This window comes from Elephas maximus, chromosome 24 (genome assembly GCF_024166365.1).
Source record: "Elephas maximus indicus isolate mEleMax1 chromosome 24, mEleMax1 primary haplotype, whole genome shotgun sequence".
Taxonomy (NCBI): domain Eukaryota; kingdom Metazoa; phylum Chordata; class Mammalia; order Proboscidea; family Elephantidae; genus Elephas; species Elephas maximus.
Window position 1 is genome coordinate 3,256,999 of NC_064842.1, and position 13,505 is coordinate 3,270,503.

Here is a 13,505-nt window from a genome sequence, read left to right on the forward strand (position 1 = left end):
CTTTTTCCCCAGTGAAATCATAAAAAACTTGTGGAGTTTTTCATCAAGCAAAATTTCCTCAATTTAAAGGACTTCCCTTATGCTGAAATTCCATCCATTCTACTTTTCTCTGGTAATAAAATATCTCTCATGAAATAATGGAGACAAAATATACCAGTGCTGGATTCTGTAAATGCCTGGTCAAATACTACATTATCAGGCCTATGTTAAATATTTCCCCCGAGTCAAGGAATACGGGAGCCACTCCCTGGAGCCGTATCCCGAGAAGACAAGCAGTGGCTTTGCAGGAGCAATGATGGCCTTTCAGAGGTCAGAGAGGACACAGGTGCAGAGAAGGACACTGTAAAGAGGATGCTAGTTTGTGAAACATCAGAGGGCTATGCCAGGCCTTGATGCAGCCTGTGCTGATGCTGACCCGAGAACGTACAAAGAGTTTAACGTGTATGTGATATGTGTGTGTGTGTGTGTGTGTGTGTACTTTTTAGAAAGAGAGTCCTAGCTTTTATCAGCTAATAGGTTAGGAATTTCCCATAGCTGGTTAGGAAGAAGAAAGCAACGGCTATTGCAGAAGCAGAAAGGAAAAACACAATTTCCTCTTTGTTTTCCAGTCTAACAAGTGATGCTCACCAATATCAGGAAAAAAGACCACTGAGGAAATACAAATGCTCAGTAAATTTCAGAGCAAGGCCATTTGCTGAAAAAATGGTAAAATCAAAAGACTACAGTGAATCCACTTCTCAAGACAGTTTTTTAATTCCTACAGAAGTCAACTGCAGAATTCCAGTTAACACCAGAGACACCCTCACAAGTCAAAGGCAGGAATGAGCAGGGTAGACATGCATAGAAGTGGCCTACAGGGAAATGCTCAAAAAATGTGTGTGTGTACATGCCAGAGTATACTTGTGTGTGTGTGTGTGTACATGCCAGAGTGTACCTGTAAGAAAGATGTGGCTGCTTAATTTATACTCCCTGATCAGTTCTTCTCTGAGCGACATTTGCAAACTTTGCTGGCAGGCCCAGTACCATGAGATATACTTTAGACCCCAACAGTGACCAATTTGCAGCAACTGGATTGCAGGAGCCTCCAGCACATGGAGAAAAAAGTCTGGGTTGACCTGATGAGCCCATTATAAAGTGGCCGGGTCCTTCAGCAGGAGCTGCTCTGGGACCCTCCTCTTCCTGCTCTTGGATGCATCCACTGGTGGAGTAAAATGCAGTTCTTCTTTTACATTTACAACCCTGAAGCTCTTTGAAACAAAATTAAACTCCTTGGGTTCCCCAACTGCAGAATGAGCTCTGCTGAGGAATGCCTTTTGAAGGCAACCAAGGCAAAGACCATGATTGCATGAGCCCCAGCACGCTCCAGCGGAGGTCAGGGCACGTCCAAGTCCCCTCATCTGACTCCTCTTTATCATCTTTATTTCCAAATTAAAAAAATACACATGGATTTGTGCCATCTATTAGCGTCTTCCAAGTCTTCCTCTAATTACCCTGGCCTCTCATTTACAGGCAGGTGACATGACCCAGAAGCACACACAGGGTTAGCCAACTGTGTAAGCGAAACGGAGCTGAGGATGACAGGAGCGTGTTCCCTTTCAAGTTGGCTCGTCCCTCAGTTGCACACTTCTGAGCACACTCCACATCTGACATGAGGGGCGCCCTGGCAAATTGGGAACTGCTCGGTGACTCCAAACTCAGAGCAGAGGGCTGGAAAGGGGTTAATGTGGGCCACCCCACTTGGAAGTCAAGCACCCGGAGTCAATTTGCAGAACTGTTTTCTCTCTAGGAACATGTGCTACCTTAGACAGGTTTCATCATTAAAGCCCCTTCATTCCTGCCTGGCTTTTGCTTACTTCCTTAGTTTCTACAAGGAATGAGGAAAAAGAGTGAATCCCTAAAGCAGGTGAATTTCATCTGACGAAGCGACCTGGTGAGAGGTTAACTCGTGTCTACTTACTCAGTGCAGATTTTGTTCTGTTTGTAAAACTTGTGCCTCGTAGCAAACAGCCGAGAAATGTATTTGGCATTTTCGATATCGTCCTTGAAAAAGAAGAGACAGAGTAAAAATAAACATCTGTTTGACTGGACACGCATTTCACTGTGATTACTTCTGAGCAGAGACACCTCCCTCCCTTCATTCCAACCACAAAACATCACGATGGCCAGGCAAACCAGGCTCCTGAAATCTGGCAGCAGCCAGGCCTGCAAGCCCACCAATGGGTGTCAGACAACACGGTCTGCTAAAGATTCCTCTACATCCAAGGCGCTGGATTTACACTGATGAACTGGCATGCTTCACACAGTTCTACACCAAGTGCTTTAAAAGTAAATACAGTAGGCCCCCCCTTCACCCCCTACCCACGGTTTCGCTTTCCATGGTTTCAGTTACCCGCAGTCAACCGCGGTTCGAAAACGTTAAATGAGCGACATGATGAAATCTCTAGAAGTCCAACTCCGTCCTGCCCAGGGACCACATTCACATAATATTTATTACAGTCTATTGTTATAATTGTTGTATTTTATTATTAGTTATTATTGTTAATCTCTTACTGTACCCAGTTTATAAATTAAATTTTATCATAGGTATGTCTGTATAGGACAAAGTATAGTACATATAGGGTTTGGTACTATCCTCAGTTTCACGCATCCACAGGGGGTCCTGGCACGTATCCCCTGAGGATAAGGAAGGACAATACTGTACGTGAATCAAGGCTGAGCATGAGATAAACACCAAACATCATTAAATGAGGCAGTGAGATGCATGCACGGTGTTGACTCTCAAGGAAGCACTCCACAGAAGGCCAGTCTCTCAGCTTACTTCAGGCTCAGCTCGGGCTAGGATGGCAAAGGAAATCCAGGTCGGCCAACAACAGAAAAATGCAATGTAACAGAGATGGGAGTTACTCCACAATGGCTGGAACTAAAGTGCAGAGGAAGGCTGTGAGCCAGACACTGTGATCCACCACAAATAAGGCAGGTAGAGGAACCCTGAGCCTAGAGTCAAAATTGGCTGGGAAACCCAGTAGTTTGAGATTGGTATTTTACCACCACTGTCCTGAAATGATGAGCATTGGTGGGGCTGTGGTTAAGACTTCGGCTGCTAACCAGAAGGTTGGCAGTTCAAATCCATCAGCCACTCCTTGGAAACCCCATGGAGCAGGCAGTTCTACTCCATCCTGTAGGGTCGCTATGAGTCAGAATCAACTCAACAGCTGTGGGTGGATTCTGAAAGAGGCAATCATAGCATGGGGCAAGTCTTGGAAAGTATGTTTTCGACAGAATATTTAGGCTCTCAAGAAACGGAGCACCGGGGAAGAACACTGAGCTGAGAAGTCAAAGAGCAAGCTGCCTGTAGGCCTTCGTCCCGTAGCTCACCGTGTGAAAAAGGGCCGTCTCTTCTTTGCTGATGGACTCCACTAGGATGGTGGACTTGTTGTGGCTGATATTCCCAATGTCATGCCACCTAGTCAAAAGACATGGAACACATTGTCAAAAGACATGGAACACGTTGTCAAAAGACATGGAACACGTTGCCAAAAGACATGGAACACGTTGCCAAAAGACATGGAACACGTTGCCAAAAGACATGGAACACGTTGCCAAAAGACATGGAACACGTTGTCAAAAGACATGGAACACGTTGCCAAAAGACATGGAACGCGTTTATGATTCGGCGTAGGAGGCTATCTGCTAACATTAACTCTCGGTTATGATTTAACGATATTATTTAAATCAAAGTGTTCCTTCTCTCAAAACATAAAAGAAAATGAAATGTGAATCTATGTAACCAGCTAAACACCATTTGGAAAATACATCCAGACATCACGCTTCATGAAGTACCGGTTGGTAGTGCGATGCTTAAGAGCAGTTGGAATCCGTCAGGCGCTCCTGGGAAACTCGATGGGGCAGTTCTACTCTGTCCTGTAGGGTTGCTGTGAGTAGGAATTGACTCAACGGCAATGGGTTTTTTGGTTTTATGAGGAAAATGTGCAAGGGGCTTTTGGTACCGTGTTTTTCACGTTTCCAAATTGAGAAGGCATTTCCTCCTCTTTAACGACGGAGGGGCATATTATTAAAAAGCCCTGTTTACACAGGAATGTACGCTGAAGAATCACATAGATCCTGTATTGCTACGTGTGGTATGGATTAGTTTTGCCACCCAAGAAAATACCTAGAGAGTGTTTAATGAATTTACACCGTTGTGATCGAAACAAACCAAAAACAAAAAATCAAACAATTTCTTTTCCTTTCCTCATGGAAACCTTACCTAAAACGAGATCCATAGAAATAGCCACCAAACAAGTGAACAAAAATTGCTACTTCTCACTCTACTTGGAGCCAGTTTCTAACCATTTTTACTACTACCTGGAGTCCCTGGGTGGTAGAAATGGTTAAACACACTCAGCTGGTAACCAAACAGTTGGAGGTTTGAGTCCACCCAGGGGTGCCTTGGAAGAAAGGCCTGGCAATCTACTTCCAAAAAATCAGCCACTGAAAACATCACGGAGAGCAGTTGTACTCTGACACAACGGGATCGCCATGAATCAGAGTCAACTTGATGGCAACTGGTTTTAGGTTAATTACTACCTATCCTTCACTCTGGAGGAGTCCTGGTCACACAGTGGTTAAGCGCTCAGCTGTTAACCCAGAGGTTGGCAGTTTGAACCCACTAGCTGCTCCGTGGGAGAAAGACATGGCACTCTGCTTCCATAAAGACTACAGCCTAGAAAACTCTATGGGGCAGTTCTACTCTGTCCATTAGGGCCGTTTATGAGTTGGGATTGACTTGACACCAATGGGTTTGGTTTATGGGTTTACCCTTCACCCTGTGGCCTGACATAATTCCCTCCCCACTGCTTTTTTACTCCATGGTGCTGTGCTCATTCACCTCCATCAGCCTCTGCCTGGCTAATTCCCAGTTACCCTTTACGACTCAGCTCAGGAGCGCCCACTCTGAGAAGGCATTCCTCATCCTCAACACCCACATCCCAGGGAGGTACCGTCCTCTCTGCTCCACCACAGGGTGTAGTCCTCCACCACTGACCACACTGCACTACAACTCTTTATTTCTGTAACTGGATCCCTAGTTGTGCTGCGCTAGACCTCAGGAACCCGTGCCCTGCGTAAGGACTCTGCCTTCTTCATCTTTGTATCCCAAGGCTGAGGCAAATGTCTATTACCCAGCAGACACTCAATAAAGGTTTGCTGAAAGAATTAAAAATAATACTGTTACCTCTCATTTGTGTAGAGTATGACTCTTTTATCAACTCTGGAAGACAGACAAGGCAGCTATTTTGGCCCTTTATTTAGAAAGGGGGCAGTTTAGGCACAAATGAGTACATGACTGAGCTATATCCACTCCCTCTGCTCGTCAGCGATGGACGTGTTCTAGACCTATGGTTTCCAGGCCTCCCCCCATCACCTTGCCGTTACACCAGCACCAATTGCGTTTCAGTACATCTGCTGGCAATACCGTCCACAGGTGCTCACCACAGCTTGCTGTCCAGCCTGCCAACCCATCAGAGCGTATCAACATGTGCTCAACACGTCCACACTCCTCAGCAAAGGCCTCCCCTGGCTTGATTCCTTCAAATCCACTGCCAAACTCTGGACACTGCCTTGCCCCATCATACAACATCACCCAGTGGCATAATTAACATGATACCATGTTCTTACTGTTGTTAGTTGCTATTGTCTCGATTCTGACTCATAGTGACCCCATGTGGCAGAGCAGAACTGCTCCATGGGGTTCTCTAGGCTATGATCTTTCTCTTGCAGGGCCACTGGGTGACTCCGAACCACCAACCTTTTGGTTAACAGCTGACTGCTTAACCATTGTGCAACCAGGGCTCCTTACATGATACTACACACACACACACACACACACACACGCACACGCACAAACCAAACCCACTGCTGCCGAGTCGACCGGGACTCATATTAACCCTACAGAACTTCCCTATAGGGCTTCCAAGGCTGTGACCTTTATGGAAGCAGACTGTCACATCTTTCTCCCACAGGGCGGCTGGTGGGTTCAAACCACTGACCTTTCGGTTAGAAGTCAAGTGCTTTGACCACTGCTCCACCAGGGCTCTTTACATGATACCATAAACCTGTTGCCGTCGAGTTGATTCCAACTCATAGCAACCCTATAGGACAGAGTAGAACAGCACCATAGTGTTTCCAAGGAGGGCCTGGTGGATTCGAACTGCCAACCTCTTGGTTAGCAGACGTAGCACTTAACCACTGCACCACCAGGGCTCCTTACATGATACTATAGCAGAAGTGAATTCCCATCTTGTACGGGTTCCAAGACAAGTGCCAAAGGGAGAGGTCTAGAAATAGTTCCCAAGGAAACTGTAAATGTAGTGAGTGTGAGGCGGGGCCAAGATGGTGGATTAGGTGGATGCTACCGCGGATCCCTCTTGCAACAAAGACTCGGAAAAACAAGTGAATCGATCACATACATAACAATCTATGAACCCTGAACAACAAACACAGACTGAGAGATGGAGAACGAATAAATACGGGGAGGCAGCGATTGTTTTCAGAGCCTGGAGCCAGCGTACCAGTCAGGTGACCTTCGGCGCCCGATTTGGGGCAGAGCCCAGGGGGACAGACAGCACAAACAAGGGGCCCAGCCCTGACCCCCGAACTCATTCCGGGAGGGTGCCCAGCTGGTTCGTGTGGGCGGTGTGGCGACGCAGCTGGTGGGAGAAGTCCCCAGGAGGCAGTGACTGGTCTTGGAGCGGGGAGAGCAGCGTCCCAGCCGGGGAACCGTACCGCTGGGATTTTGGCGGGTCGCGGGCATGGCATAAGCGCGGGGAGCAGCTCCATCCCCCTGAACTAGCCCCGGGAGGGGGCCCAGCCAGTTCACGCGGGCGGCGTGGCGACGCGGCCAGTGGGGGAGGTCCCCGGGGGGCAGCGACTGGTCTTGGAGCAGGGAGAGCGGCTCCCAGCGGGGCGCGCGGTCACGGCGCAGGCGCGGGGAGCTGCTCCGCTCGCCTGAGCTGACCCTGGGGGGGAGCCCAGCCGGTTCGGGGAGTCGGCGCAGCGACGCGGCTGGCGGGACGGGGAGTCCCCGGGAGGCAGCGACTGATTTTGGAGTCGGGAGTGCACCGTCCCAGTAGGGGAACCTTGACGCTGGATGTGGGGCTGGCAGCGGAGGATCTGACCGTGACTCCAGCGGGCCAGACCCCCCGGGGCAATCTCCACACAGCCAGTACACATAGGCGACGCGCCCGCGGGAATCTCAGATATAATAGTCATTCCAAGCAAGACAAGCAACTCTGGCTATATTCTGAGGTGCTACTCTCCTATCTCTCTGATCCCTCCCCCACCCTCCCCAGGCGGCTCCATTACATCCGAATAGCCTGAGCCAGAGGGAGAACTCTGATAGGGATCTGACTGCATTTTTTTTTTAGCGGATTTTCTGGAAAAACTAGTTTCCCAGTGATGGCTCGGAGACAGCAGTCCATATCAAACCACATAAAGAAGCAGACCATGACAGCTTCTACAACCCCCCAAACAAAAGAATCAAAATCTTTCCCAAATGAAGATATAATCCTGGAATTATCAGATACAGAATATAAAAAACTAATTTACAGAATGCATCAAGACATCACAAACGAAATAAGGCAAACTGCAGAAAAAGCCAAGGAACACACTGATAAAACTGTTGAAGAACTCAAAAAGATTATTCAAGAACATAGTGGAAAAATTAATAAGTTGCAAGAATCCATAGAGAGACAGCATGTAGAAATCCAAAAGATTACCAATAAAATTACAGAATTAGACAACGCAATAGGAAGTCAGAGGAGCAGACTCAAGCAATTAGAATGCAGACTGGGACATCTGGAGGACCAGGGAATCAACACCAACATAGCTGAAAAAAAATCAGAGAAAAGAATTAAAAAAAATGAAGAAACCCTAAGAATTATGTGGGACTCTATCAAGAAGAATAACTTGCGGGTGACTGGAGTCCCAGAACAGGGAGGGGGGACAGAAAACACAGAGAAAATAGTTGAAGAACTCCTGACACAAAACTTCCCTGACATCATGAAAGATGAAAGGATATCTATTCAAGATGCTCATCAAACCCCATTTAAGATTGATCCAAAAAGAAAAACACCAAGACATATTATCATCAAACTCGCCAAAACCAAAGATAAAGAGAAAATTTTAAAAGCAGCCAGGGAGAAAAGAAAGGTTTCCTTCAAGGGAGAATCAATACAAATAAGTTCAGACTACTCAGCAGAAAACTTGCAGGCAAGAAGGGAATGGGACGACATATACAGAACACTGAAGGAGAAAAACTGCCAGCCAAGGATCATATATCCAGCAAAACTCTCTCTGAAATATGAAGGTGAAATTAAGATATTTACAGATAAACACAAGTTTAGAGAATTTGCAAAAACCAAACCAAAGCTACAAGAAATACTAAAGGATATTGTTTGGTCAGAAAACCAATAATATCAGATACCAGCACAATACAAGGTCACAAAACAGAACGTCCTGATATCAACACAAATAGGGAAATCATAAAAACAAACAAATTAAGATTAATTAAAATAATAATAATAATACACATAACACGGAATCATGGAAGTCAATAGGTAAAAGATCACAATAATCAAAAAGAGGGACTAAATACAGGAGGCACTGAACTGCCAGATGGAGAGTGATATAAGGCGATATAGAACGATACAAGTTAGGTATTTACTTAGAAAAATAGGGGTAAATAATAAGGTAACCACAAAAAGGTATAACAACTCCATAACTCAAGATAAAAGCCAAGAAAAACGTAACGACTCAACTAACATAAAGTCAAACACTATGAAAATGAGGATCTCACAATTTACTAAGAAAAACGTCTCAGCACAAAAAAGTATGTGGAAAAATGAAATGGCCAACAACACACAAGAAAAGGCATCAAAATGACAGCACTAAAAACTTATTTATCTATAATTACGCTGAATGTAAATGGACTAAATGCACCAATAAAGAGACAGAGAGTCACGGACTGGATAAAGAAACACGATCCATCTATATGCTGCCTACAAGAGACACACCTTAGACTTAGAGACACAAACAAACTAAAACTCAAAGGATAGAAAAAAATATATCAAGCAAACAATAAGCAAAAAAGAAGAGGAGTAGCAATATTAATTTCTGACATAATAGACTTTAGACTTAAATCCACCACAAAGGATAAAGAAGGACACTATATAATGATAAAAGGGACAATTGATCGGGAAGACACAACCATATTAAATATTTATGCACCCAATGACAGGGATGCAAGATACATAAATCAAATTTTAACAGAATTGAAAAGTGAGATAGACACCTCCACAATTATAGTAGGAGACTTCAACACACCACTTTCGGAGAACGACAGGACATCCAGTAAGAAGCTCAATAGAGACATGGAAGACCTACTTACAGCAATCAACCAACTTGACCTCACTGACTTATACAGAACTCTCCACCCAACTGCTGCAAAGTATACTTTTTTTTCTAGCGCACATGGAACATTCTCTAGAATAGACCACATATTAGGTCATAAAACAAACCTTTGCAGAGTCCAAAACATCGAAATATTACAAAGCATCTTCTCAGACCACAAGGCAATAAAACTAGAAATCAATAACAGAAAAACTAGGGAAAAGAAATCAAATACTTGGAAAATGAACAATACCCTCCTGAAAAAAGACTGGGTTATAGAAGACATCAAGGAGGGAATAAGGAAATTCATAGAATGCAACGAGAATGAAAGTACTTCCTATGAAAACCTCTGGGACACAGCAAAAGCAGTGCTCAGAGGCCAATTTATATCGATAAATGCACACATACAAAAAGAAGAAAGAGCCAAAAGCAGAGAACTGTCCCTACAACTTGAACAAACAGAAAGTGAGCAACAAAAGAACCCATCAGGCACCAGAAGAAAACAAATAATAAAAATTAGAGCTGAACTAAATGAATTAGAGAACAGAAAAGCAATTGAAAGAATTAACAAAGCCAAAAGCTGGTTCTTTGAAAAAATTAACAAAATTGATAAACCATTGGCTAGACTAAGGAAATACAGGAAAGGAAACAAATAACCCAAATAACAAACGAGAAGGACCACATCACAACAGAACCAAATGAAATTAAAAGAATCATTTCAGATTACTACGAAAAACTGTACTCTAACAAATTTGAAAACCTAGAAGAAATGGATGAATTCTTGGAAAAACACTACCTACCTAAACTAACACATTCAGAAGTAGAACAACTAAATAGACCCATAACAAAAAAAGAGATTGAAACGGTAATCAAAAAACTTCCAACAAAAAAAAGCCCTGGCCCGGACGGCTTCACTGCAGAGTTCTACCAAACTCCCAGAGAAGACTTAACACCACTACTACTGAAGGTATTTCAAAGCATAGAAAATGACCAAATACTACCCAACTCATTCTATGAAGCCACCATCTCCCTGATACCAAAACCAGGTAAAGACATTACAAAAAAAGAAAATTATAGACCTATATCCCTCATGAACATTGATGCAAAAATCCTCAACAAAATTCTAGCCAATAGAATCCAACAACACATCAAAAAAATAATTCACCCTGATCAAGTGGGATTTATACCAGGTATGCAAGGCTGGTTTAGTATCAGAAAAACCATTAATGTAATCCATCACATAAATAAAACAAAAGATAAAAACCACATGATCTTATTAATTGATGCAGAAAAGGCATTTGACAAAGTCCAACACCCATTTCTGATAAAAACTCTTACCAAAATAGGAATTGAAGGAAAATTCCTCAACATAATAAAGGGCATCTATGCAAAGCCAACAGCCAATATCACTCTAAATGGAGAGAACCTGAAAGCATTTCCCTTGAGAACGGGAACCAGACAAGCATGCCCTTTATCACCACTCTTATTCAACATCGTACTTGAAGTCCTAGCCAGGGCAATTAGGCTAGACAAAGAAATAAAGGGTATCCAGATTGGCAAGGAGGAAGTAAAGCTATCACTATTTGCAGATGACATGATCTTATACACAGAAAACCCTAAGGAATTCTCCAGAAAACTACTGAAACTAATAGAAGAGTTTGGCAGAGTCTCAGGTTATAAAATAAACATACAAAAATCACTTGGATTCCTCTATACCAACAAAAAGAACACCGAAGAGGAAATAACCAAATCAATACCATTCACAGTAGCCCCCAAGAAGATAAAATACTTAGGAATAAATCTTACCAAGGATGTAAAAGACCTATACAAAGAAAACTACAAAGCTCTATCTACTACAAGAAATTCAAAAGGACATACTTAAGTGGAAAAACATACCTTGCTCATGGATAGGAAGACAACATAGTAAAAATGTCTATTCTACCAAGAGCCACCTATACATATAACGCATTTCCGATCCAAATTCCAATGTCATATTTTAAGGGGATAGAGAAACAGATCACCAATTTCATATGGAAGGGAAAGAAGCCCCAGATAAGCAAAGCACTACTGAAAAAGAAGAAGAAAGTGGGAGGCCTCACTCTACCTGATTTCAGAACCTATTATACAGCCACAGTAGTCGAAACAGCCTGGTACTGGTACAACAACAGGCACATAGACCAATGGAACAGAATTGAGAACCCAGATATAAATCCATCCACGTATGAGCAGCTGATATTTGACAAAGGACCAGTGTCAGTTAATTGGGGAAAAGATAGTCTTTTTAACAAATGGTGCTGGCATAACTGGATATCCACTTGCGAAAGAATGAAACAGGACCCATACCTCACACCATGCACAAAAACTAACTCCAAGTGGATCAAAGACCTAAACATAAAGACTAAAACGATAAAGATCATGGAAGAAAAAATAGGGACAACCCTAGGAACCCTAATACAAGGCATAAACAGAATACAAAACATTACCAAAAATGATGAAGAGAAACCCGATAACTGGGAGCTCCTAAAAATCAAACACCTATGCTCATCTAAAGACTTCACCAAAAGAGTAAAAAGACCACCTACAGACTGGGAAAGAATTTTCAGCTATGACATCTCAGACCAGCGCCTGATCTCTAAAATCTACATGATTCTGTCAAAACTCAACCACAAAAAGACAAACAACCCAATCAAGAAGTGGGCAAAGGATATGAACACACATTTCACTAAAGAAGATATTCAGGCAGCCAACAGATACATGAGAAAATGCTCTCAATCATTAGCCATTAGAGAAATGCAAATTAAAACTATGATGAGATTCCATCTCACATTAATCCAAAAAACACAAAATAATAAATGTTGGAGAGGCTGCGGAGAGATTGGAACTCTTATACACTGCTGGTGGGAATGTAAAATGGTACAACCACTTTGGAAATCTATCTGGCGTTATCTTAAACAGTTAGAAATAGAACTACCATACAACCCAGAAATCCCACTCCTCAGAATATACCCTAGAGATAAAAGAGCCTTCACACAAACAGATATATGCACACCCATGTTAATTGCAGCTCTGTTTAGAATAGCAAAAAGCTGGAAGCAACCAAGGTGTCCATCAACGGATGAATGGGTAAATAAATTGTGGTATATTCACACAATGGAATACTACGCATCAATAAAGAAAAATGACGAATCTATGAAACATTTCATAACATGGAGGAACCTGGAAGGCATTACGCTGAGCGAAATTAGTCAGAGACAAAAGGGCAAATATTGTATAAGACCCCTATTATAAGATCTTGAGAAATAGTAAAAACTGAGAAGAACACATACTTTTGCGGTTACGAAGGGGGGAGGGAGGGAGGGAGGGAGGGAGGGAGAGGGTTTTTTATTGATTAATCAGTAGATAAGAACTGCTTTGGGTGAAGGGAAAGACAACACTCAATACATGGAAGGTCAGCTCAATTGGACTGGACCAAAAGCAAAGAAGTTTCCGGGATAAAATGAATGCTTCAAAGGTCAGCGGAGCAGGGGCGGGGGCCTGGGGAACATGGTTTGAGGGGACTTCTAAGTCAATTGGCAAAATAATTCTATTATGAAAACATTCTGCATCCCACTTTGAAATGTGGCGTCTGGGGTCTTAAATGCTAACAAGTGGCCATCTAAGATGCATCAGTTGGTCTCAACCCACCTGGAGCAAAGGAAAATGAAGAACACCAAGGTCACACGACAACGAAGAGCCCAAGAGACAGAAGGGCCACATGAACCAGAGACCTACATCATCCTGAGACCAGAAGAACTAGTTGGTGCCCGGACACAATCGATGACTGCCCTGACAGGGAGCACAACAGAGAACTCCTGAGGGAGCGGGAGATCAGTGGGATGCAGACCCCAAATTCTCATAAAAAGACCATACTTAACAGTCTGACTGAGACTAGAGGAATCCCGGCGGTCATGGTCCCCAAACCTTCTTTTGGCACAGGACGGGAACCATCCCTGAAGACAACTCATCAGACATGAAAGGGACTGGTCAGCGTGTGGGAGAGAGATGCTGATGAAGAGTGA

General features: G+C 43.5%; 1 protein-coding gene across 1 annotated transcript in view; it reads right to left on the reverse strand.

The window, feature by feature from the left end:
• PTPN14 (protein tyrosine phosphatase non-receptor type 14) overlaps positions 1–13,505 on the reverse strand; it is a 219,015-nt gene that overhangs the window by 44,136 nt on the left and 161,374 nt on the right. Inside the window, exons 9-10 of the mRNA XM_049868566.1 lie at positions 3,376–3,463; positions 1,958–2,040 (exon numbers count right to left, since the gene is read on the reverse strand). Coding sequence (XP_049724523.1) covers positions 1,958–2,040; positions 3,376–3,463 — 171 coding nt within the window. The remainder of the gene's footprint in view (positions 1–1,957; positions 2,041–3,375; positions 3,464–13,505) is intronic.